A 24,702-nucleotide genomic window follows, 5' to 3' on the forward strand; every position below is an offset into this window, starting at 1 on the left:
CCTGCTCTAAAAGGAAGTCCATAAATTAAAGCCCGATGTTCGACCATAAGACATAGGAGCAGAATTAGGCCACTCGGCCCATTGAGACTGCTCCGCCATTCAATCATGGCTGATTTTTCTCATCCCCATTCTCCGGGCTTCTCCCCATAACCCCTGATCTCCTTATTGATCAAAAACCTATCTATCCCTGTCTTAAAGATCACTCAGTGATTGGCCTCCAGAGCCTTCTGCGGCAAAGAGTTCCAGATTCACCACCCCCTGGCTGAAGAAATTAGAACATAGAACATAGAACGATACAGCGCAGTACAGGCCCTTCGGCCCTCAATGTTGCACCGACATGGAAAAAACTAAAGGCCATCTAACCTACACTATGCCCTTATCATCCAGATGCTTATCCAATAAACTTTTAAATGCCCTCAATGTTGGCGAGTTCACTACTGTTGCAGGTAGGGCATTCCACGGCCTCACCACTCTTTGCGTAAAAAACCCACCTCTGACGTCTGTCCTATATCTATTACCCCTCAATTTAAGGCTATGTCCCCTCGTGCTAGCCACCTCCATCTGCGGGAGAAGGCTCTCGCTGTCCACCCTATCTAACCCTCTGATCATTTTGTATGCCTCTATTAGGTCACCTCTTAACCTTCTTCTCTCTAACGAAAACAACCTCAAGTCCATCAGCCTTTCCTCATAAGATTTTCCCTCCATACCAGGCAACATCCTGGTAAATCTCCTCTGCACCCGTTCCAAAGCTTCCACGTCCTTCCTATAATGAGGCGACCAGAACTGTACGCAATACTCCAAATGCGACCGTACTAGAGTTTTGTACAACTGCAACATGACCTCATGGCTGCGAAACTCAATCCCTCTACCAATAAAGGCCATCACACCATAGGCCTTCTTCACAACCCTATCAACCTGGGTGGCAACTTTCAGGGATCTATGTACATGGGCACCGAGATCCCTCTGCTCATCCACACTACCAAGAATTTTACCATTAGCCAAATATTCCTTATTCCTGTTATTCTTTCCAAAGTGAATCACCTCACACTTCTCCACATTAAACTCCATTTGCCACCTCTCAGCCCAGCTCTGCAGCTTATCTATGTCCCTCTGTAACCTGCAACATCCTTCCGCACTGTCTACAACTCCACCGACTTTAGTGTCGTCTGCAAATTTACTTACCCATCCTTCTGCGCCCAAATTCTCACAAATTCTTCCTCATCTCTGTTTTAAAGGATCATCCCGTTAGTCTAAGATTGTGTCCTCTGCTTCCAGCTTTTCCGACAAAGTGGAAACATCCTCTCCACGTCCACTCTATCCAGGCCTCACAGTATTCTGTAAGTTTCAATAAGATCTCCCCTCATCCTTCCAAACTCCAACGAGTACAGACCCAGAGTCCTCAACCGTTCCTCATACGACAAGCTCTTCATTCCAGGGATCATTCTTGTGAACCTGCTTGAGACCCTTTCCAAGGCCAGCACATCCTTCCTTAGATACAGAGCCCAAAACTGCTCACAATACTCCAAATGGGGTCTGACCAGAGCCTTATAAACCAGGGGTTGGTTTAGCACAGTGGCTAAACAGCTGGCTTGTAATGCAAAACAAGGCCAGCAATGCGGGTTCAATCCCCGTACCGGCCTCCCCGAACAGGCAGAGGAATGCGGCGACTAGGGGCTTTTCACAGAATCTTAATTGAAGCCTGCTTGTGACAATAAGCGATGATTATTATTATAGCCTCAGAAGTACATCCCTGGTCTTGTATTCTAGCCCTGGCATCTTTTTTGCCTTTTATTCTTCACGCCGTGGCCCTCTCTAATCGCAATAGAAACGCAGTTGGAACTTAACCAACCCCACACATCTTCCACCAGCATGAATCTAACCATAGGTTTTACCTTTCCAGGCAACAGAAACATTAAAAACACACTTAAAACTACGTTTTATTTCTAATGTTTACCAATACAAATATAAATCCCTTAAAACTACTTTTGTTTTCCTAACACCTTCCTCTTTTCACAGGTGTTATATCCACTTTACACAAACTAAGCATGACAAATAACTAACCACATAACTTATTACATCATGTAAGTACAGCTTTATTAGTTCACAATTACACATGTGATAATAGAGAATTACAATGATTTAACCAAAACAAAGTTTTGAGGGGTGTTTCGTGTCAGCCGCATTTGCGAGTTCATGGCTTGTATTAAACTGCACTTAGACCCAATAATGAGCGCTCACTTGAATCCCAATATGCCTGGCTCCCTTGCCGTCTAATTCATGTGACTCTCACCTTAGCTGATCGCCACTAAATGCTCCCTCACCACTCATTCCCAGTTAAAAAACGAGGATGACAGCGTCTATACCTGCTCCTCACTTTGGGGATGCTGGCCTGGCCAGGCTTCTTGACACTGTCTGTGACGGGCGTGGCACCCTGTCACCAGCAGCAGGGTCAGCAATGCTACCTGGGAGGCAGTGGCAGCTGCTGTCAGTGTGGGCAGTATGACTAGGAGGACCGCTGTTCAATGTGGGAAGAAAACGGAACCACCTCCAACGAGCTGCAAGGATAAGTTACCCCGCTCCCTCTGGCATCAGTTCCACCTGCCACGCCTCAAATTCCCAAACCCCCCTCCAATCCACTGGCTGACACCTCGCAGACCTTCAAGCGTGTTCCTCAGAACTCGCTGGCCCACACCAGCACAATCCCTTCGTGTTTAGGTAGGGCACCCATACATGCCACCTGCTATAGACCCTCCTGACCCATCAACCATGCAGCTCACAATGTCCGTAATAAGCCCATAATAAGACAGAATGGGCAAAGACGGGGGGGTGGGTGGGGGGGGGGGGGGGGTTTGTAGAGATTGAGTCCTCACCCCTATGAGAAACGGGCTCTGGAAATCGTGGAATTGCCCGAGGAGAGAGCAGTGACCAACAGCAAGGTTGGCCTGCAACAAAGAGGTGAGGATCCAGAGTTCCTTCATCCAGATGAAGGAGGCCATTCTGCCCACCAAATCTGCACTGACCCTCTGAAAGAGCACCCTACCTAGAATGATCTTTGGCAAACTATTTACATGGATTTCCTCCTACATCTTGTGTAGTATTACTGACAAGCATTTTTAAATCAGAGCCTTTGGTCATTGTCTCAGACTTTGCAACGTCTGCACTTAGAACATAGAACAGTACCGCACAGAACAGGCCCTTCGGCCCTCGATGTTGTGTCGAGCCATGATCACCCTACTCAAACCCACGTATCCACCCTATACCCGTAACCCAACAACGCTCCCCCTTAACCTTACTTTTTAGGACACTACGGGCAATTTAGCATGGCCAATCCACCTAACCCGCACATCTTTGGACTGTGGGAGGAAACCGGAGCACCCGGAGGAAACCCACGCACACACGGGAAGGACTTGCAGACTCCGCACAGACAGTGACCCAGCCGGGAATCGAACCTGGGACCCTGGAGCTGTGAAGCATTTATGCTATCCACCATGCTGCCGTGCTTCTGATTGATCATTTGTACTTTCCAATGTTGCAAGTAATTCAGTTGTTTTCTCGTTGTCCATTTCTGACTTTGAAACACCAGTAATGTTATTTGGATCAGTTCTTTGCTCAACTGTATCAGTATTCAACATTTTTTTTATTCCCAGGAACAACTTTGGAATTGCGACACTCCATATTATTCATCATCTTCTTCATTTGCTCCATTTTGCTTTGACGTTCAAAAATCTAATTGTTCTGCTCACGGTGAAGTTTTAAAAGTTTTTTAGTTCTGCTTTTTAATTCTGCATTCATAGAATCATAGAATCCGTACAGTGCCGAAGGAGGCCATTTGGCCCATCGAGTCTGCACTGATCTTCTGAAGAAGCACGATACCTCAGCCCACGCACTATCCCTGTAACTCCTTATAACCTTTGGACACTAATGGGAAATTTAGCATGGCCAATCCACCTAACCTGCACATCTTTGGACTGTGGGAGGAAACTGGAGCACCCCGATGATACCCACGCAGACACGGGAGAATGTGCAAACTCTACACAGACAGTCATCCAAGGTCAGAATTGAACTGGGTCCCTGACGCTGAGGCAGCAGTGCTGACTACTGTGCCACTTTGCCATCCCTTCAACCAATTATTCTGGTACACCAGAACCCACTTTTCTTGTTAAAGGAATTTCCTACACTTCATAAATACTTCTGATGCTAAGGTTCACCAAGTTATAACTGAAGATCAACCTTTGCCAAGTTTGCTTTTACAAGTTTATCCTTTGGACAATTCAAATCCTTAGTCAAATATTCCACTTTCCCTGACTGAATATCTGTTGTTCTCATCAGTTATTTTTTTCATTCGCAAACTCCTCTTTCAAGCATGAAAGTTCAGTTTCTGTGTTCATCAGTTTTTCCTTCAATTGCTTGTTATCTACAATAAGTCTCATTTTCTCCACAGTAGTTTCCAAAAGTTTATTAAGATCACCATGATCAACTGCCTGTTGCAATACAGTTGTCATCACATTACTGTCTCCACAAGCCAAATCATTACCTAGGATTAAATATATTGAACCAATAAGTAATTTAGGAATAATATTCAGTGTAACAATTCTATTTACAAAATTACTTCGTAAATTAACAAATAAACAAGTTCATCTCTTCTATTAATACCTCTAACTAATACCTTTTCCTTCATAAAATGTTCTGGAATACAAATTGTATCATCGGCCACCATCAATGATTAATCTGCTCCCGTATCTCTCAAGGTTTTGATTCCTATACTTTGTTAGACAATTAAAGGAAAACTGCGCCCTTTGAAACAAATCATCTAGACATCCAATAGCCTGACTTCCTTTAGGTTTAGATTTATTGTCACGTGTACCAAGGTACAATGGAAAGTATTATTCTGCGTATCGTCCAGGCAGTTCGTTGCACACACGAAAATCATAAGTCATACAATAAATACACAATGTAAATACATGGGCATAGACATCGGTGAAGCATGCAAAATGTATAGCTACAACAGTCGAGGAGGTGTGTAGGGAGATCAGTTCAGTCCATTCAGGGCCATCCAGGGGACTTCCAGTGACGGCGGGTGGGAGGCAGCCGCACACTGGAGGGCTCCCACTCGGGAATAGGAATTTCGGAGTTTTAACGCCTGGTCCTGGGGGCAACAGAGGCTGAAAAGGCTGTAAGAAGGCACAGGGAGGAGAAATGTCCAAGTTTGGGAGAAAAACTGCCGTGACAAAGGGAAACGGAAGTCCGCCGGCAAGTGAAAAAGTCATCGCAGGAACTGTCAGGAAAGTGGAGGCTGGAGCACCGGGGAGACCGATCACTCGCAGCAGAAGAAATGACCAAGGTGATGGCTGTGGAACTTGAAAAACAGTTCACAAAACACGTGGAAGCGATGAAGAAGGAGATGGGGGCGGTATTAAAAGTGCTGGTAGATGAGGCGATTGCCCCGGTGAGGGCAGCGGTATCAAGCGCAGCGGCGGAGGTGCGGGAGCAAGGTGAAACACTGAGGAAGTGGAAGGGGCATTATCGCAGCATAGTGATCAACTCACCTCAATGGGGAAGGAGTTGCGGAAGGTGATAGAGATCAACAAGAGTCTGCGAGCCAAAATGAAAGACCTGAAAAACAGATCCAGGTGACAGAATCTGAGGATTGTGGGTCTGCCCGAAGGAGTGGAAGGCCCGAGGCCTACAGAGTATTTTGCTACGATGTTGGTGAAGCTATTGGGGGAGGGGGATGATCCCTCCCGATTTGAACTGGACCAGGCTCACCGGTTGTGGAGGCCTATACCAAAGGCGTGTGAGCCACCAAGAGTAGTAACTCTGTGTTTCCATAGGTATAACGTGAAGGAGAATGTCCTGTGCTGGGCAAAGCAGAAGCGGGTGGTGCAGTGGGCTGTAGCTGGTATACGCATATACCAGGACTTTACGGTGGAGCTGGCGAGGAGGCGGGCTGCCTTCAGCCGGGTGAAGAAGGCACTGTACGTCAGCAAGGTGCAATGCGGCATAGTATATCCAGCTAAGTTGAGGGTGACCTACGAATCCAAGGACTTTTATTTTGGGACAGCGGAAGCAGCGGAGAAGTTTGCTAAGGCAGAAGGACTGTGGCAGAATTGAGAAATGGTCGTGTACCGATGTAGCCTCATATAACTTTATTTTTTCACTGCCTGTTGGTGTATGTACTAAATGAGTCGACACTGCATATATTTGGACAGGGGAAGAGATGGACTTTCATTTGCAATGATGGTTCTATGGGGCTTGGGTGTATATGTGGGGGTTGTGTGCTAAAGGGGATTTTTTGGTTTTCCTGGGACCGGGCAAGGGGGAAGGAAACCCGGGCGGGGGCCTCCACAGTGAACGGGAGTGAGGTGGGGGGAGGGGCTCTGGCCATCGGAGACTGGTACAACAGGTTTCGGTGAGTCTAGTTGGGGTAAAAAGTTGGGGGAAGGAACCGAGGTTGGGGGAGGAGTTGACAAGAGGAAGTGGAGGGGAGGAGTCTGGGAGGGGTGGGGGGTCTGCAATTCATGGGTGTCATTCACGGTACTCTTTCGGGGTTTGGATGGCATTGACTATTAGGGGGAGGGTGTTGGGAGGTGGACTGTATATGTCAATGGTGACCATAGGTGATTCCTGATTCCTTTTTCTTTTTTCCTTTTTTTTTCCACCTTCGGAGGGTTTGTTTTATTTAATGCTTATATTGTCAGGTGGGTTGTTGTTTGGGGTGGTGGGAGGATGGAATCATTGTTGTTGATAAGGGGATTGACATTGTATTCGTTACCATTTACTGTTTGTTGGTGGGGTGTAAATTCTGAAGAAAATGTGAAAATGGAGAATTAAAATATTTATATAAAAAAAAGAGGGCCATTCAGGAATCTGGCAACAGCGGGGAAGAACCTGTTTTTGAATCTGTTGGTATGTGTTCGCAGGCTTTTGTATCTTCTGCCCGATGGAAGAGGTTGGGAGAGAGAATAACCTGGGTGGGAGGGTCCTTTGATTATAAGAGCATAAGAACTAGCAGCAGGAGTAGGCCTAATTTGGCCCCTCGAGCCTGTTCCGCCATTCAATGAGATCATGGCTGATCTTTTTTGGACTCAGCCCCATTTTCTGGCCCGAACACCATAACCCTTTATCCCTTTATTCTTCAAAAAACTATCTATCTTTATCTTAAAAACATTTAATGAAGGAGCCTCACCTGCTTCACTGGGCAAGGAATTCCATAGATTCACAACCCTTTGAGTGAAGAAGTTCCTCCTAAACTCAGTCCTAAATCTACTTCCCCTTATTTTGAGACTATGCCCCCTAGCTCTGCTTTCACCCACCAGTGGAAACAACCTGCCTGCATCCATCCTATCTATTCCCTTCAGAATTTTATATGTTTCTATAAGATCCCCCCTCATCCTTCTAAATTCTAAAGAGTACAGTCCCAGTCTACTCAACCTCTCCTTGTAATCCAACCCCTTCAGCTCTGGGGTTAACCTGGTGAATCTCCTCTGCACACCCTCCAGCGCCAGTACGTCCTTTCTCAGGTAAGGAGACCAAAACTGAACACAATACTCCAGGTGTGGCCTCACTAACACCTTATACAATTGCAGCATAACCTCCCTTGTCTTAAACTCCATCCCTCTAGCAATGAACGACAAAACGGCATTTGTCTTCTTAATCACCTGTTGCACCTGTAGTTTCTTACGGTCTTGGACCAAGCAGTTGCCATATCAAGCTACGATGCAGCCAGATAGGATGCTTTCTTTGGTGCATCGATAAAAATTGATGAGTCAGTGTGGACGTGCCTAATTTCCTGAGGAAATATAGGCGCTGTTATGCTTTCTTGATTGTAGCGTTGATGTGGATGGACCAGGACAGATGGTTGGTGATGTTTACACCTAGGAATTGGAATCTGTGAATCATCTCCACCTTGTCACCATTGATGTGGACAGGGACATGTACACACTTCGCTTCCTGAAATCGATGACTAGTTCCTTAATTCTGCTGACGTTGAGGGAGAGATTGTTGTTGTTGCACCATGCCACTAGGTTCTCTATCTCCCTCCTATACTCATTGTATTTGAGATCTGATGCACTAGTTGTGCCATTAGCAAACTTGTAGAGTTGGAGCTGAATTTTGACACTCAGTCGTGTGTGTATAAGGAGTGTAATAGGGGGTTAAGTACGCAGCCTTGCGGGATCCCGGTATTCAGGACTATTGTGGAGGAGGTGTTATTTATCCTTATTGATTGCAGTCTGTAGGTCCGGACGTCGATGATCCAGTTGCAGAGGGAGGAACGGAGTCCTAGGTTTTAGAGTTCTGGGGCGAAATTCTCCGACCCCCAGCAGGGTCGGAGAATCGCCTGGGGCCGCCGAAAATCCTGCCCCCGCCGTGGCAGAGATTCTCCGCCACCCGGGAAGTGGCGATGGCGGGAATCTCGCCACTCCGATCGGAGAGGCCCCTGCGGTGATTCTCCGGCCCAGATGGGCCGAAGTCCCGCCGCTGGGAGGCCTCTCCCGCCGCCGAGGTTTAAACCACCTCTGGAACAGCGGGATCAGCGGCGCGAGCGGGGCCCCGGGGTCCTGGGGGGGGCGGGGAGCGATCGAACCCCGGGGGGTGCCCCCACTGTGGCCTGGCCCGCGATCGGGGCCCCCCGCTCAGACTCTGGGCCAGTGCCCTGGGTGCACTATTTCTCCTCCACGGCCGCCACGGCCTCCGCCATGGCGGAAGCGGAAGAGAACCCCACATCGCGCATGCGCCGGCAGTGACGTCAGCGGCCAGCTGGCCGCTGACGTCACTGTCGGCACATGCGCCAACCGGCAAAAGCCTTTCGGCCAGCCCCGCTGCCGGGGGCGCCGGTTTTTTGCGCCAGTCTTCTGGTGCAAACCGCTCCGGCGCGGGGCTGGCCCCCAAAGGTGGGGAGAATTCCTGATAATTCCCCACCTTTGGGGAGGACAACCCCTGAGTGGTTGGCGCTACTCCCCTACGCCGGCACCCTCCGTCACGCCGGGTAGGGGAGAATGCCGCCCCTGATATGAGCTTGGCTGGGTTATGGTGTTGGAGGAGAAGCTGTAATCAATGAATAGGAGTCTGATATAGGAGTCCTTGTTGTCGAGATGCTCCTGGGATGAGTGTAGGGCCAGGTAGATAGCATTTGCTGTGGACCGGTTGTGGCACTATGCAAATTGCAGTGGATCAAGGCATTCTGGGAGTATGGAGTTGATGTGTTTCATGACTAACCTCGGGAAGCACTTCATAATGACAGATGTCAGGGCCACCGGGCAGTAGTCATTGAGGCATGTTGCCTGATTCTTTTTTGGCACCAATATGATAGTGGTCTTCTTAAAGCAGGTGGGAATCTCAGAACGGAGTTGGGATAGGTTGAAGATGTCAACACACCTGCCAGTTGGTTCATACAGGATCGGAGTGCATGACCAGGGACTCCATCAGGACCTGTTGCTTTCCGTGGGTTCACTTTCGAGAAGGCCAATCTGACTTCTGTGTTTGTGACAGTAGGTATGGGTGTGTCTCAGGCTGTTGGGGCAGTTGACAATTGTTTGTTGGCTTCCTGTACGAATCGAGCATAGAATGCATTGAGTTTATCAGGGAGGGACGCTCTGTTGCCAGAGATTCTACTCAGCTTTGCTTCTTTATTCTCTTACCTTCTATTTATTCTCCATGCCATAGCCCTCTCTAAGCACAATAGAAACCACGTTGGAATTTATTTACTTTTTTAATTTAGGGTACCCAATTATTTTTTCCAATTATGGGGCAATTTAGCATGGCCAATTCACCTATCATGCACACCTTTGCGTTGTGGGGGTGAAACCCACGCAGACACGGGGAGAACGTGCAAACTCCAGACGGACAGTGACCCAGGGCCAGGATTCGAACCCGGGTCCACAGCACCGCAGGCAGCAATGCTAACCATTGTGCCACCGTGCTGCCTTCGAATTTAACTTACCTCACACTTACAAACACCTTTGTCTAGCATGAATGTAATTATGGGTTTTACACTTCCAGGCGCATAAACATTAAATTAAACTCACGTAAAACTGTACCTTATTTTTAATGTTTACCAATATAAATATTAAAACCTCCTTTGTTTTCCGAACAATGGATATTGGCTAGGACACCAAGGATAATTCCCTATTCTTGTGTGAAATAGTGTTTCAACATTTTGGGCAGCACGGTAGCATGGTGGTTAGCATAAATGCTTCACAGCTCCAGGGTCCCAGGTTCGGTTCCCGGCTGGGTCACTGTCTGTGCGGAGTCTGCACGTCCTCCCCGTGTGTGCGTGGGTTTCCTCCGGGTGCTCCGGTTTCCTCCCACAGTCCAAAGATGTGCGGGTTAGGTGGATTGGCGATGCTAAATTGCCCGTAGTGTCCTAAAAAGTAAGGTTAAGGGGGGGTTGTTGGGTTACGGGTATAGGGTGGATACGTGGGTTTGAGTAGGGTGATCATTGTTCGGCACAACATCGAGGGACGACGGGCCTGTTCTGTGCTGTACTGTTCTAATTCTAATTCTATCTTTCAACATCTTTTATATCCATCCAAATGAGCAGATGGAGCCTTGCTTTCATGACCCATCTATAAAACAACGCCTTCAACAGTGCAGCACTCCCTCAGAGCCTAGATTTTGTTCTCAGCTCCCTGAAGTGGGACTTGAACTCATTGTCCCATGGTTCAGAGACAAGTGCTACCTACCCATAGGGTGACAGAAGACGAATGTTGCTATATATTCCTTAGCAGGTCCTGAAGTCATCAGTCAGTGCCTCTGCTGCAGGTCATGGGGTGGGTAAAATTATCTGAATGTGCAGAAACAAATGAGGTCAGGTTAGATTAAATGGAGAACTCCATCTACATGTTCCCTGGGAATTGGGAGTACAAGAACTGACCCAAATGTTTGCTGCTCTCAAACATTTCTGACGTACATTCTTACTAATGTCATTTTTTAATTCTTGCTGACATAAATATGTTAATAAAATCCAAAATAGAACAAAATAATTAGATCAATGTCAAGAGGTTACTGAGTCTAATAGGCTGAGGACTCCTAATTTTTAAAATTATTTTACTGTTTTCTGTCTTCAAACTGCTCATAGTGGCTATATGATGTGGGGAGCTTCAAATAGGTTTGTTCAACTTGTGTAAAAAATCTTTGTTTTAATAGTGACATTGAAATTTAAAGATCTTTATAAAAAGAATGTGATCATTATTTCAATCAAAAGTGATGCAAGTAATTGCATTGTTAAATATATGTTGAGAATAAAAATTGATGTGCTTCATTAACAGGAGCTGGAAGCCGGGAAGAAATCGTAATCTTCTCAGATCCTACACAAGACAATTTTGTGGCTTCAAAATCTCAAAACATTAGCTTAGTTCACCTGACTTTAGTACAGCGGGGAACTACTGATGGCATTGTGGTGGTAGAATCTGGCCACATGACTCTTGAAGATTGTCTTTTAAAATGTGAAGGCACTGGCATTTGTGTTCTTACAGGAGCAGCCTTAACAATGAAAAACTGTGAACTGACAGGAGCTCAGGTTAGTATAACATGGTGGCAAAATAGAAAGCAGTCTGCATTCAGAAACTTTCAACTTGACTTATGCTTTACCTCACATAGTTTGGAACACAAAAATAGGTAGGGCAGTAAGTTGTGAAGGGGATCTAAGGAGGCTACAAAGGGATGTAGATAGGTTAAGTAAGTGGGCAAAGATCTGGGAAATGGTGTATGATGCAGGAAAATGTGTCATTGTCCATATTGGCAGGAAGAAGCATATCCAAATGGTGAGCAATTACAAAGCTCTGAGATGCAGAGGGATCTATGTGCCCTAGTGCATTGTTGTCTGTAAAACCTCAGGCACTTCGACCAGTTTGTTACCCAAACATTTTACTCAGGTGCCTTTCTTTGCGAGATGAATAAAGGACAAATACAAGTGTAAGATTAAATCAAATTTATTTATCAAACAGTAAAAACAGTTACCCTTCTTAAATTATCCCAAGCAGTACGAAATGATCCCAAGATTCTTAATACTACCTGAGCCAATGGACTCAGTCGAGCTACGGAGTCTCGATTCCTCAGGCCCTTCGTCGGTGAAGGCGGCCGCACGCTGCTTCCTTCTGTCTCTGGTCGGACATCCAATCTTCTCATTTACCTCTAAGCTGCGTCTTCACTGGGGAAGGTCCTCTTGGTCGATCTATATACCTCTCTTCGCATCTTGCCAGAAAGTTCTCTGGCCCTCAGCCAATGAGGTCTTGGGTCAGGGGTCATAATACCCATTAGTGTTGTCGATTGCAAATCTATAGGACATCAGGAACCCAATCCCAGGGGTCCATTCCTCAGTGTATTGTTTGTACGTAAACTCTCTCCATATATGATAATGGCAGGAAAACTGGGTGCTGGAATGTCTAGCTTTATCTGGGCAACCCAAAACAATTGATCTAAATTAATTAGACTGATTATCTCCAGATGGGTGATTGACAGGGCAGGTCCAGTCATGTCCTGGCAGTTTGTCTGTGTTTAGCGTATTTGAACTTGGCCAAGTTCGAATTCCACCAGAGCAGTCCTAGAGCTGTCTGTAATGTGATTTAAAATGTCCAATTCTTAATTTAGAGGGCCCAATTTTATCGAGCCTAAAATTCAGGCCGCTGTCCATTTTACCACAACATGAATCTCAAAAGGTCAGTATGCAGGTTCCAGCAATTAGGAATCCATATTTATCCTAGATTTGAGCATGACAGAAAAAGAGAGAATAATCACAAACTTGCTGACAAATTGGTGACTGTAGCTTCTAACTCTATTGCTAGTAACCATTATTCTTCTCAGAAGAGAGCCCATGAGAAAGGGGTTGAGCTTAGGGATCTGTCACTTCGACAGTTATTCCTGGCATATTAACCTTAGTAGGGTTGTTTTATTGACCATCCACTACCTTGAGAACCAACTGAGTCAAAATACTGGGATCAACAACCAACTCATGTCGAGTTATGATTTCCGGAATAAGCTTTTTCTCAGAATATTTGTGGAAGCATGGTGCAGCCATAAAGCAGTGAATCTATCAACTCAGCATCTGACTGGACTTTGATATGTCTTCAGTAGGCCTAAGCGAAACCACCAAAATGGCTTCAGACTATTTTGCATAACTAGGTCTCTCAAGAAGTCGAGTTTAATTTACAAAACAAAATATGAAAATGTTCTTCACCAAATTCAGAAACCCTTGTTGTTTTTCTCTGTATTGAATGCACATGCATGTTCTTTTGTCATGGTGACCAAAACTGAAGGCAGTACAGACTAATCCTAACTTTGTTAAATTCAAAATCATTGAATAATTAGAATTATTAAACAGGTTAATGACACAGGCAAGTGGGAATTTTGTGAACTTTAAATAACAAATTAGTTTGAATTAAGTATCTTTGAAATAAGACAAGTAGATTGCATCCCATGTGTGTTCTGGCCTAAGCAAAACTTCACTCAGCATGTATTCTACTGCTCTGGCTATCCAACCTAGCATTCTAATTTGATTTAAATTTTTCACCACATTCTTTGACAATTGAAATTGATAAGATGTCTTTTCAACTTGCTATCTGGTTATGAAATTAGTATTGCAAATAGAGCAGTTTCTATAACAGGCACTCAATCCATCAAGCTAATACTAAATAGTAAATGCAAAATCTATCCACAGATGTGTCTACCAATCCTAAACCTCCTCATATTAATTCACTTTAATGCATATTATGCTCCACATTTTCAACAAATGGCAATACATGGTTCAACATGGGATAGGCTGGTGGCCATTTTTTATTTGATACTCCAATGCTACAAATGATTGTTGAATCTAGGTTGCTTTGATAGGCTAGCCGATCGAATTTCATTTCAAAGCCAATTAAAATTTCTCAATAGCTAGTATTTTCATTATCCATAGTTTCTGGTATTCATAAAAATATGCAGTACTTCAGTTAAATGTAATGTTACAATGTAAAACTTGCAGTCTTAACATTAACAGGGACCAGGAGTTGAGCTATACCCAGGAAGTGTTGCATGCTTGGAAGGAAATGATATTCACAAATGCAGCAATATTAAAAGTTCTGATGTCTTAAAAGTATGTTGGGAGGAATTAAACTGAGGGTAAGTAATGGTCAATTTCACAGAGAAAAAATATTTCTAAAGAGTAATTTGATATAGGGAGCTGATGAAGTTGGAAACATAAGTCATTAGTAATGGGAACTTTGAAACATATGCCATTGAAATGCATTTAAAGCTACTGTTATTAATTTTCTACTGTGTGATCTACAAATTAGTGTAGAAATCCTGTACCTGGAGATGATATTTTTCATTGCCATGGGCTGTTGATTTTGTTAAATAGTTCACAAAAGGCTGGTGGTGAATTATTACTTTCGAATTGTTAAAATGGATTGTAGACTTTACTTAGGTGATACAATAGCATGGTATCATAGATTTTTCTCTTGAATATTATTCCCATAGTATCCCTCCTCTCCTGATGGTGCTAGCTGATGCTGAGTAGTCTTTCCACAGGCACCAGTGGACTTTGGAGGGCATCCTGTCCACAGCCTGCCGTGTTCTTAGCTCGTATCCTCATATGTGGTTCCATTGAATATAAGATGGTAATCAAGAGTTGCAACCCTGCCTGATTTTATTTCTCCTCCCCATTCAAGAGACCTGAGGTCAATCATAGAGTCCCAGTTACTGCCCTAACTAAATTTAACTGGCTTGTCACAAAGTGAGAGTCTAACCTGGGACCTTTAGGTTGTGGATAGCTTCATAACCTGATCATTTGTAGATCCGCAATTTGTATAAAAAATGTTCATTTTCTGATTTTAAATCTCACCCATCAGAAGAACATATCAGAAATTTGAAGGAAGTTTATGGACATCCCACAACCTAATTTCCAAATATCTTCCACCAAAATGTTTAATTCCTCATTCCCATGAGCTAACTATATAGTGAAAATCATAGAAAGAGGTCATGTATGCCCAGCTGATATCTGCTGGTGTCTATGATCTAAATGAGCTCATCAACATATCTTTCTATTCTTTTCACCTTCATAAATTTACAGCGAAGCTAGATAAATACATCTATACCTTTTGCCTTACCTACTCCTTTGTGGTAGCAAGTTCCAAATTCTACTCACTGTCCAAGGAAAGTTTTCCTAAATTCCCAATCAGATTTATTAATGATCATCTCATATTTATGGTCCTGTGCTATGATTTCAGAAACATCTTCTCTATTGCTACTCTATTATAAAACCCTTTCATACTCTTAAAGACCTTTACATCTCTTGGCTTTCTCTTTTCTGGAAAAAAGAGCCCCAGCCTGTTCAATCCTTCCTTCTGTATAAACTCTCAGTTCTGTATTAAGTGTATTATCCTGTCAGATCATCTTTTCACCCTTAACGAGCATCTCTACATGCTCTTTACAATATGGGTATCAAACTGTAGTTTTCTGCAAGTTTGATCTAACTAAGGTGCAATGCAAGTTGAACACATCTCTGCTTTTAGAAATGAACCCCAGTGCTTTCCTCTCAAGTTCTTGAATCTTTTGATGCCTCCCAAATTCTTTGCTGCAACCTCATGTTTGAATGTCTTCAATCAGGTTTTTGTCCCTGCCTGAGTACTGAACAGCCTTAACCAAGGTCACAATTGACATCCTTTGTGACATTTTTTTATATCCACTGGGCCATCTGTCACTTGTTCTTAAGTTTTGCTTTCACTGAGCACTGCCCTTTATTCTCCCATCAACATATTTTTATACCTTTGGCGGGTCCAGTGATGGACCGCCATTGCCGCAGCCTGCAAGGCAGCCATCTTGCTGTGCACCCCACTGACCACCCATCTTGGCACCTGGTTCTGCAGAGTGACACCAGCCGGATGGGTGCCACCACCTCCACAACCTCAGCCTTCACCCCACCCTCCTTACCACCACCCCCAACTGGCTGCCATCTGCCGTCAGGGCCCGCCCAAGGGCAATGCCCACTGTAGCCCATTCGGGGGGCACCGGATGAGGGCCTCAGAGCATATCGCTGACATGGGCAATGCCAGCCAACGATACCCCTGGCAGCAGGGATGGGTGGGGGAGTAGTGGAGGGGGGCCTGCAGGGGCAAAGTCCGCAGTGCCAACCAGGGCCATCGTGTCACCCAGTGACCTGGTTGGACACAGGGGTACACACCATGGCTAACATGTCAGCCTTTCACCCCCTGCAGACAATGAATATTGGACTTCAACCAGCAATAGTGTCCTTCCTCCTTGTCACCGCAGCCTTGGGGGATGCACTGCGGCTGTAGGAGCTGGAGCTGCTCAAGGAGGAGGAAGCTACAACAGCGGAGCGGGCCCCAGAGAAACAGAAGGCAGCCACTGAGGATGGAGAGCCGGCCGCCTAACAGGCCGAGTTGGAGGAGAAAAAGGAGGTGCATGGGAGGCGCCGAATGAGGCCTCGCATGTACCGGCAGCGCCTGTGATTTATGGACCTGTCGGACCAGGCGTGCCTTTGCAGACTCCTCAGTTGGAGCAAGGGGACAGTGCGACATATCTGCCAGATCATGACGCACCTGGCATCGCGGAGGAATGGGGGAGGTCACCCACTCCCGGTGGCCGTCAAGGTGGAGGAGGGGTGTGTGGGACGGAGGTTGGTGCTAGGGTCACAGTGCTGCCTACTTACCCTGGCCACCTTGAAGAGGTTGTGCAGTTTCTTCCGGCACTACTAGCCGGTCAGACGGCGTTATTCACAGCGATTATAGCCTCTGCCACCTGCGTCCAGGTACGGCAAACGGCGGCGGCTGGCAGCCTCCTTCCTGGGCCAGGGTACAGCATCGCCCGTCTCTCCTCCATGGCGTCTAGCAGGTCCCAAACACAATGTGCATAAAACAGGGTGGCGCTGTCCTCGGTGCCATCTTGTTGGCTGGGATGATGTGTGTGGGGAGTGAAGTGTGTATATGAGGCTGCAACTTGTCAGCCTCCTGAGAGTCAATCGCAAATCCCACATCATTTCTCATTGGAAGCGATTGTGTGCCACGGGGCACCGGTGCTAGCTCCTCAACGGCCGTTGAATTGGTCCAGGTGTGGCGCCAGTTTTGCTGTCATAGAACCCTGCGAATCCTGTCTCGGTGTCAACACTTAGTCTCAGGAACGGAGAATTCCGGCACTTACCTTTATGCAACTACTAGCACCTTCTCCTGCCATTAACGCTTCCTCAGTCTCGTGACCTACACATCTTTGTTGCAATTTGATACTGCTAGATGCTGCTAGTTGTTCCAGCAATTTTCTGTTCTTGTTTCAGATTCAAGCTTCCACAGTATTTTGCTTTTAATCCTTTGTGACTGTGACTGGGGTAAGTGATGGATCTGTACTTTGTTAATATATTTATGTGTCGCCGCACTATATATTAACTGACAGAACTTGAAACTGAGCTTTTTGGGTGAAGTAAAGTATGGCTTTATTTGTGTCAGTTTTAAAGTCTACTGATCAAGTCAATTAAATGCGAGTACAGAATCTAGAAAGTTGTTTGTCCAACGCAAATACAGATGGTTGAGTTGAATTCAAAATACAATTCAGTTTGTGGTAATTTTTTCAGATCAAAATGCACAATACAAAAATGAAACGAAAGGAAACAGCATTTTGAAAAGCAAAGTAAAGAATATGTTTCAAAGGTTAGATTAAAGATGACTTCAGAGAGAGTGAGGGAGAGAGATGATTTTTTGGAGAGAGCCTTGTGTGCGCGGGCGTATTTCCACGCATGCGCAGACCGGCCGGCGTATTTCTGCGCATGCACAGACCGGTCGGCGTATTTCCGTGCATGCATGGGGTTCTCTTCTCTGCGCCGGGCCCCGGGCAATATGACGGAGCCCTACAGGGGCCTGGCGCAGAGGAAATAAGGCCCCCCACGGAACCAGCCCGCCCGCAGATCAGTAGGCCCCAATCATGGGCCAGGCCACTGTGGGGCCCCCCCCCCGGGGTCGGATCCCCCTGCACTTGCTCCAGGACTGCCCCCGCACACTTTACCTGCCAGATCCCGCTGAGCGTGAGGTGAGTAATTCACGCCGGCGGGACTGGGCAAAACTTTACGGCAACTCGGCCCACCTGGGCCCGGAGAATTGCCGGGGGGCTGCTGTCAACAGCCCCCGACCAACTTGGCAGGAATCCTGCTGGCCCCCGAAAAACAGCACCGGAGAATAGGGCAGTCAGCGTCGGGGTGGGATTCGCACCTCTCCCTGAGGATTCACTGACCCGGCGCAGGGTCGGAGAATCGCGGCCATAGTCTTGTTGGCCAGTCGTCCGAACGTCCGATCTGCAATTCTGCCTTCGGGCGGGACCGTTATTTGGGGGCCCCTCGGGCACGGTCTGCCTTCGGGGCACTCCGTTCTTCCTCCGTTCATCCGACTTTGTCAATTCTCCCCTCTATCGATTGGCGACTATGCCAATTGATGGATCTGTACTTTGTTAACATATTTATGTGTCACCGCACTATATATTAATCGACAACTCGATACTGAGCTTCTTGGGTGAAGTAAAGTACAGCTTTATTTGTGTCAGTTTTAAAGTCTACTGATCAAGTCAATTAAATGCAAGTACAGAGTCTAGAAAGTTGTTTGTCCATCGCAAATACAGATGGTTGAGTTGAATTCAAAATACAATTCAGTTTGTGGTAATTTCTTCGGATCAAAATGCACAATACAAAAATGAAACGAAAGGAAATAGCAGTTTGCAAAGCAATGTAAAGAAAAGGTTTTATAGGTTAGGTTAAAGGTGATTTCAGAGAGAGAGAGATGATTTTTTGGAGAGAGCAAAAAAGGTTCTCATAAGGAAATCATAATCTTTGAGTTCTGTTCCCTTTCTGACTGTGATTGGGTTAAAATAATTATAATTCATCTAATTCGACCAAAATGTCTGTCTATCACATTTTAAGAGATAATGTGGCATGGGAGAATTTCTATATGTTTCTACATGGTGCGATCAAACCACCGGTTTCCCACCATGTTTTCTAGAAGTGGGATCTTTGCCCAGTAATGATAACAATTAGTTTATTCTGCAACGTGGCCTTGTAGAGTATGGTCAGTTTTCAAACTGACTTCCTTATCTGATCTTTTCCCATGCTCTCAGCATTTTCTGCTGTCATGGCTAATATATGATTTTTAATAGTATAATGTCACTAAATCATTTCTTCCTTTAAACTTTTATTACCTATAAGAAAACTAGATTTCGATCAATAAGCTACCCTCCTTCTCCTTCCTTATCTATTTGCAACTATTGACGGTTGATCCCACTATCCTCCATCTCCTCTCCTCCATTGCTCAGTTGAGTGGGCTGTCTCTGTTTGGTTCCATTCTCACCTAGCCTGTTGTAGCTAGAGAATCAACTGCAATGGTTTCTCTTCCCACAATGCACCATTATCTGTGGATTCCCTAAACTTCATTCCAGGCCCTCTCCTATTTCTCATGTATAAACAATTCCACATGTACTCTGACAACACCTAGCTCTACCTATCTCATCCATGCCTTTTTTACCTCTTAAATTTATTATTCCAATTCTCTCCCATTTTAATTTAAAAATGAGAGGTGATATGATTGAAAGTTTATAGGGTAATGTTATGGGTCCGGATCAGCACCCCAGTTTGTATGGTATTCTGGGCGAGAATCCAACTTTGGAAAATTGTGAGGAAATGTTACTGCACCACAGGAATCTAACACTGACCTGTGGACAACTTTTATGGTTTTCTCAGAAGAATTCTGAGCGTGGTAGCGAGCGGGCCTCGACCTCCAATCCCTGTTGGTCTGGCACCTCCTCCTCCTCCTCGACCCCCTTCTCCTCCTCCTCTTTGGAGATGGCCACATGTTTGTCGTTACCAACCTCCAACTCGTCGCCCCATTGCTCTGCGAGGTTGTGGAGGACACAGCAGACTACAACAAAGCGGGTGACCCTCCAGGCGATGTGCTGCAAGCCCCATCAGAGCGGTCGAGGCATCGGAACCGCATCTTGAGGAGTCCAAAGCACCGCTCAGTGACAGCCCGGGTGACTGAATGGGCCTTATTGTACCGGGTCTCCGCTTCGGTCTCCAGCCTCCGTACTGACATCATTAGCCAGGTCCTCAGCGGATACCCCTTATCCCCCAAGAGCTAGCCACCATCCTGGAGTGCTCCTCAAAGAGGGCAGGGATAACCAACTGCCCCAGGATGTAGCTGTTGTGCACACTCCCCAGGAAGTATACACACGTGCAATATCTTCATCTGATGGTTGCACAGAAGCTGTATGTTGAGGAAGTGGAACCCCTTTCTGTTACCATAGGGACCCCCCCCCCCCCCCCCCCCCAATGGCCCGGTGAGCGCAGGGCGACATGCGTGGCATCTATTACCCCCTGGACCTGGGGCATCTTGGCGATGGCAGAGAAACTTGCTGCCAGGGCATCTTGCTGAACCAGGTTCATGTCAAAGACTGTGTAGTCTTCCGCCTGGGCATACAGGGCATTTGTGACCTGCCGGATGCATCTGTGACCTATGAGATACCACACAGGTCTTTGCTTGAACCCTGGAATGATTCCTTGGCATAAACATTCAGAGCTGCAGTGACCTTGACGGCCACCGAGAGCGGGCGGCCTTCTCCGCCACGTAGTGCCAAGTCCGCGAGGACATGGCACAGGTGTCGCACCATCTCCATTCTGTTCGAATGACCAGTGGTGTCTGTACAACCTGGGCCGTCACAGGACTCCACCACTGGGATGCTGTAGGTGCTGCTGCTGCATTCTCTGGTGTCTGGCTGCATCGCGTAGCACCAGCACCACGAGGGCAACTTCTCTGTCCAAAGTCCCTGCCATAGCATTCAATATCTGTAGGCATTGGGAGAGGGGTTAGACTGACAAACAGCAGTGGCTTCCATCCTGGGACCCCCATTCCCCCACTGATCCCTGCACCCCCTCCCCCACCCCCACCCGGAACATCCTGCCCACGCACTTCTGGCTGCAGTGGGCCCCCCTTACTGGACCCCAGACACCCCCTCACAACGTCAACCGGATGAGATGCTGGTCCCCTCCCCATGGCACTCACCACCGTCTGGCCGTGGACATGTCCCCCAGAGTTGTGTCCCATCACCTGGATGTTCGGATATTGACTGCTGCGTGTGTGGTTTTGCCTCCCGCAGTGTTCAGGTACACTCTCCAGGCATCGCGGTCGAATTGGGATGCGAGGCAATGACTCCCACGTGCTATATGGCCCGCCCACCCACGGGAATCCACTTGGGTTGTGTGAAGTGCTCACTTAACGATTGCCAATTTCTGGGAAACTATAGTCTTCAGCTGCACGGCCAGAGGTCTTGACAGTCGGTGGGGGTTATGGGTGGTCGTTGGGGCAGATGGGCAGGGTCAAGTGTTGCCCCAGAAGGATACACACGATCAAGGGATTAGCACGGTGGTGCTGTGAGCGGTTGCCTCCCCCCCCCCCCCCCAACCACCCCCAGCGCCTTACTCTCACCCTCCCATGGTGCCCCACCCTCAGCCGACTGTCCCCTGGGCTCTCTGCCTGTGAGCAAAGATGGCTACTCACCTCCTCAGATCCCTACAGAAGGCCTTCCACAAAGTTCACATTATTAAAAAGGAGTACTAATCGGTGCTTAGTGCATGAGCACTTGCTGGGGAGTCCAACTGAATGATGGGTGGCCGTTGGCTAAGGGTGGCTCTCGTGAATTGTATGGAAATGGGGCTTAGGACAGATGAAGAGACATTTCTTCACCCAAAGAGTGGTGAGACTGTGGAATTCATTACCACAGGAAGTAGTTGAGGTTAAGACATTGAATATATTCAAGAGGCGACTAGACATGGCACTTGAGGCGAATGGGATCAAGGGTTATGGAGAGAAAACAGGATTTGGCTATTGAGTTGGATGATCAGCCATGATTGTGATGAATGGCGGAGCAGGCTTGAAGGGACAAAAGGCCTCCTCCTGCTCCTATCATATGTATCTATGTTAAGTGGTGATCATTCGTTTCTCACCATGCTACAGCAAGATCCCAATTTTTCCTACGGGAGCAGGCCGGTTGCATTGCAAACTGTTTGGCGCCTGACGCGGATCTCATTTTTGGCCCCTCCTGCTATTCACCAACCCCATTTCGCTTGAGCGAGAGCGTAACGAGACCGGAAGATCGTGCCCATAGATTTAAACACATTATCAACAAATAAATAACTTACATTTAACAGTTACAACATTTTACTTATTTTCTAACCCTACCTCTCTCTATATATATTTTCCAATTAAGCAAACCAATATATCTTGACTACCACTCATGGCTAAAATCAATAAGGGCTTTCACTTGCTTATATTGGTACAAAGCCTTTTAGTGAGAGTCCTTTAAGAGCAAACTGAACCATGTCTGTCCAGGTTGGTATTCCAGAAGCATCTTACAAACCTGACCCCTCCCATGAACTATATCACCTGCAATCCAAAAACACACCAGATTCTTATGTCTTGTTTCAAAAAGTTACATTTCCCCAGCAAAAGTCAATGATTCTCTCCCTTTGTAATCACAGCAAAATGCTAAATACAAACTTTAAAATATGAAAATATCTCTTATTCGTCACAGTAAATTGACAAATGTTTTGCCTGGCTGGGGAGTCTAGAACCAGGCATCATAGTCCCAGAATAAGGCTGTTGGTAACAGCACTGTAATGAGGAAAATTTTCTTCAGCTCCAAGGAAGGTGGGTGATCATTCGTTGTCTACATTCATGCCAGAGATCAATAGATTTTTGGATATCAAGGGCTTTGGGGATAGAACGGGAAAGTGGAGTTGAGGCAGAAAGTTGGCTCTTGTTGAAGGGGTGGAGCAGGCTCAAAGGGCTGAAAGTACTACTTCTGCTCCTGTTTCTTCTGTTATTTACATAAGCTTTAGTTCATACAAACCTGTTGTCTAACTCACACCAAGACCCTTTCACCCATCACCCCTTTCCCTAATGGCTTTGGCTCTTGGTTTAACAACACCTCAGTTTTAACACATCTCTCTAATCGCCTCTCTATTTCTGTAACTTCCTCCAGTCTTTATGATCTCCAATTTTTAACACTCCACCATTCCTGCCAACACCCCCAAGCTCTTGAATTCCTAAATATCTGCTACTTCTTGAAAAGGCTTTTGGCCCTTTGTCCTAATATATCCTTTTTTGGCATGGTGGCTATATAAATGCAAGTTTTTGAGATGTGTTTCCAGCATGCAAAGTTCTCACTAGGAGCACCAATTAAAAATATATTCCTATTTAAATTCCAGGAGCAAGGCACAGATGGGGTTAAAGGGACTCTTGAGTAATGGTTGATATTTCATTATATGAACACTGCCTTTTTTAGGTTCTGCCTCCACCAAAACTGAAACTTCATAACAATTATGTTCATTCCAATAATGGCTACGGTGTTACCATAATCCAGCCTGATGACAGACATTGCCGTGAAGCAGAGGAGGAGGTACTGGAATGCGCTGCAGGGGGTGATAAGAGAGATGATCTTGTCAAGGCAATGCAGAATATGAGTCTTGAAATGAGTAATAATAAGTTTGAAAACAATTCAATGGGAGAAATAGGTGTCATTGTTTGTTAATTACTCTAGTGTGAGAATATTGTGGAGTTAGAAATGCTATGTTTAACATTTGTCTTGAATCAAAAACATTTCCAATTACCTGTTTAGTAGTAATACTTGTTTCTTTTTTTTAAAATCGGTAATAAACACATTGATGTTTAAATGATATAGCTGAGATATAAATTCAAACAATAAATCAAAAATAGCTTATAAGTTATCTGTATAGTAAACTGTTTCAACTATTTTCTATCAATATGTTGGGCAGTAATGGTGGTCATAAAGTGTGCTTTAGCTGGGCTTCAAACTTGCTCTTTGCTACCAGCAATGATAAGAATCTATACTTAAAAGTTGATTAAAGACTTGGGCTTGGTTTTTCTTTATAAGTTCATAAATTTGCCATAACTTTGGTTAATTTTCTGTATTTAAATAACCTGCAGAAAAATTAAACATTTTGTAAGTTTGTGACAAACTAAATGGCATGGAATTGTCAGAAAGTTGCCATATTTATATGGATTGCAGCTGATTTGAAGGAATGCAAGTTTAATGTCCTAAGAAAATTTACCCAAAATGGTGTAACCCAAGTTCTCAGAAGACAAAACTGATATTCTGTATGGGTCCCTGAAACATATAATAAAAGTCTTTGAAGCCTAACATCTGAGAGCACTCGTGATCTACGTATGAAATAATGTATTTGCTGTATATTAAACGGTATAATACAGTATGTATGCATTTCATTAAATGATGTATGATTTCACTATCAGATGAATATATCACAGTATTATGAGCAGTTAGTGTAAGTATGTTGTGGGTGTAAAACTTCTGCAGAATTGCAAATTTTGTGCAGATTGATTTGAAATCTTTAAGCCCTGAACTTTGAAATAAAATAAATTTGCATCAGAATCAGACTTACTGATTTAGAGTTATCTGATTACATTTCAGTTTTAAGATTTAATGCGGCAACCAAGGAAATATTGACAATCAGCAAAATGATATACTGATCTTTGAATTAACACTGACCATTTTTGGTCCACCATTACTGGTACATCAGGTAAAATAGCCAGTCGAGCTACAAGGATATAGATCTTGAATTTAAAGGAAGCAACCAATTTATGATAACATATCTAAAGCCTCAACCCAGTTTTTGGGACCATGACATTTCTCCTCTTCTCCTTCTTT

General features: G+C 45.5%; 1 protein-coding gene across 1 annotated transcript in view; it reads left to right on the top strand.

Moving 5' to 3' along the window:
• Window positions 1-24,177, top strand: part of LOC119964719 (testicular spindle-associated protein SHCBP1L-like) — a 222,588-nt gene extending 198,411 nt beyond the window's left edge. The window contains 4 exon segments of the mRNA XM_038794613.1: window positions 11,268-11,518; window positions 13,976-14,060; window positions 14,063-14,097; window positions 23,302-24,177. Coding sequence (XP_038650541.1) covers window positions 11,268-11,518; window positions 13,976-14,060; window positions 14,063-14,097; window positions 23,302-23,547 — 617 coding nt within the window. The 3' untranslated portion in view covers window positions 23,548-24,177.
• The last annotated feature ends 525 nt before the right edge of the window (window positions 24,178-24,702 follow it).

The sequence above is a fragment of the Scyliorhinus canicula genome, chromosome 4 (assembly GCF_902713615.1).
Source record: "Scyliorhinus canicula chromosome 4, sScyCan1.1, whole genome shotgun sequence".
In the NCBI taxonomy this organism is placed as follows: Eukaryota; Metazoa; Chordata; class Chondrichthyes; order Carcharhiniformes; family Scyliorhinidae; genus Scyliorhinus; species Scyliorhinus canicula.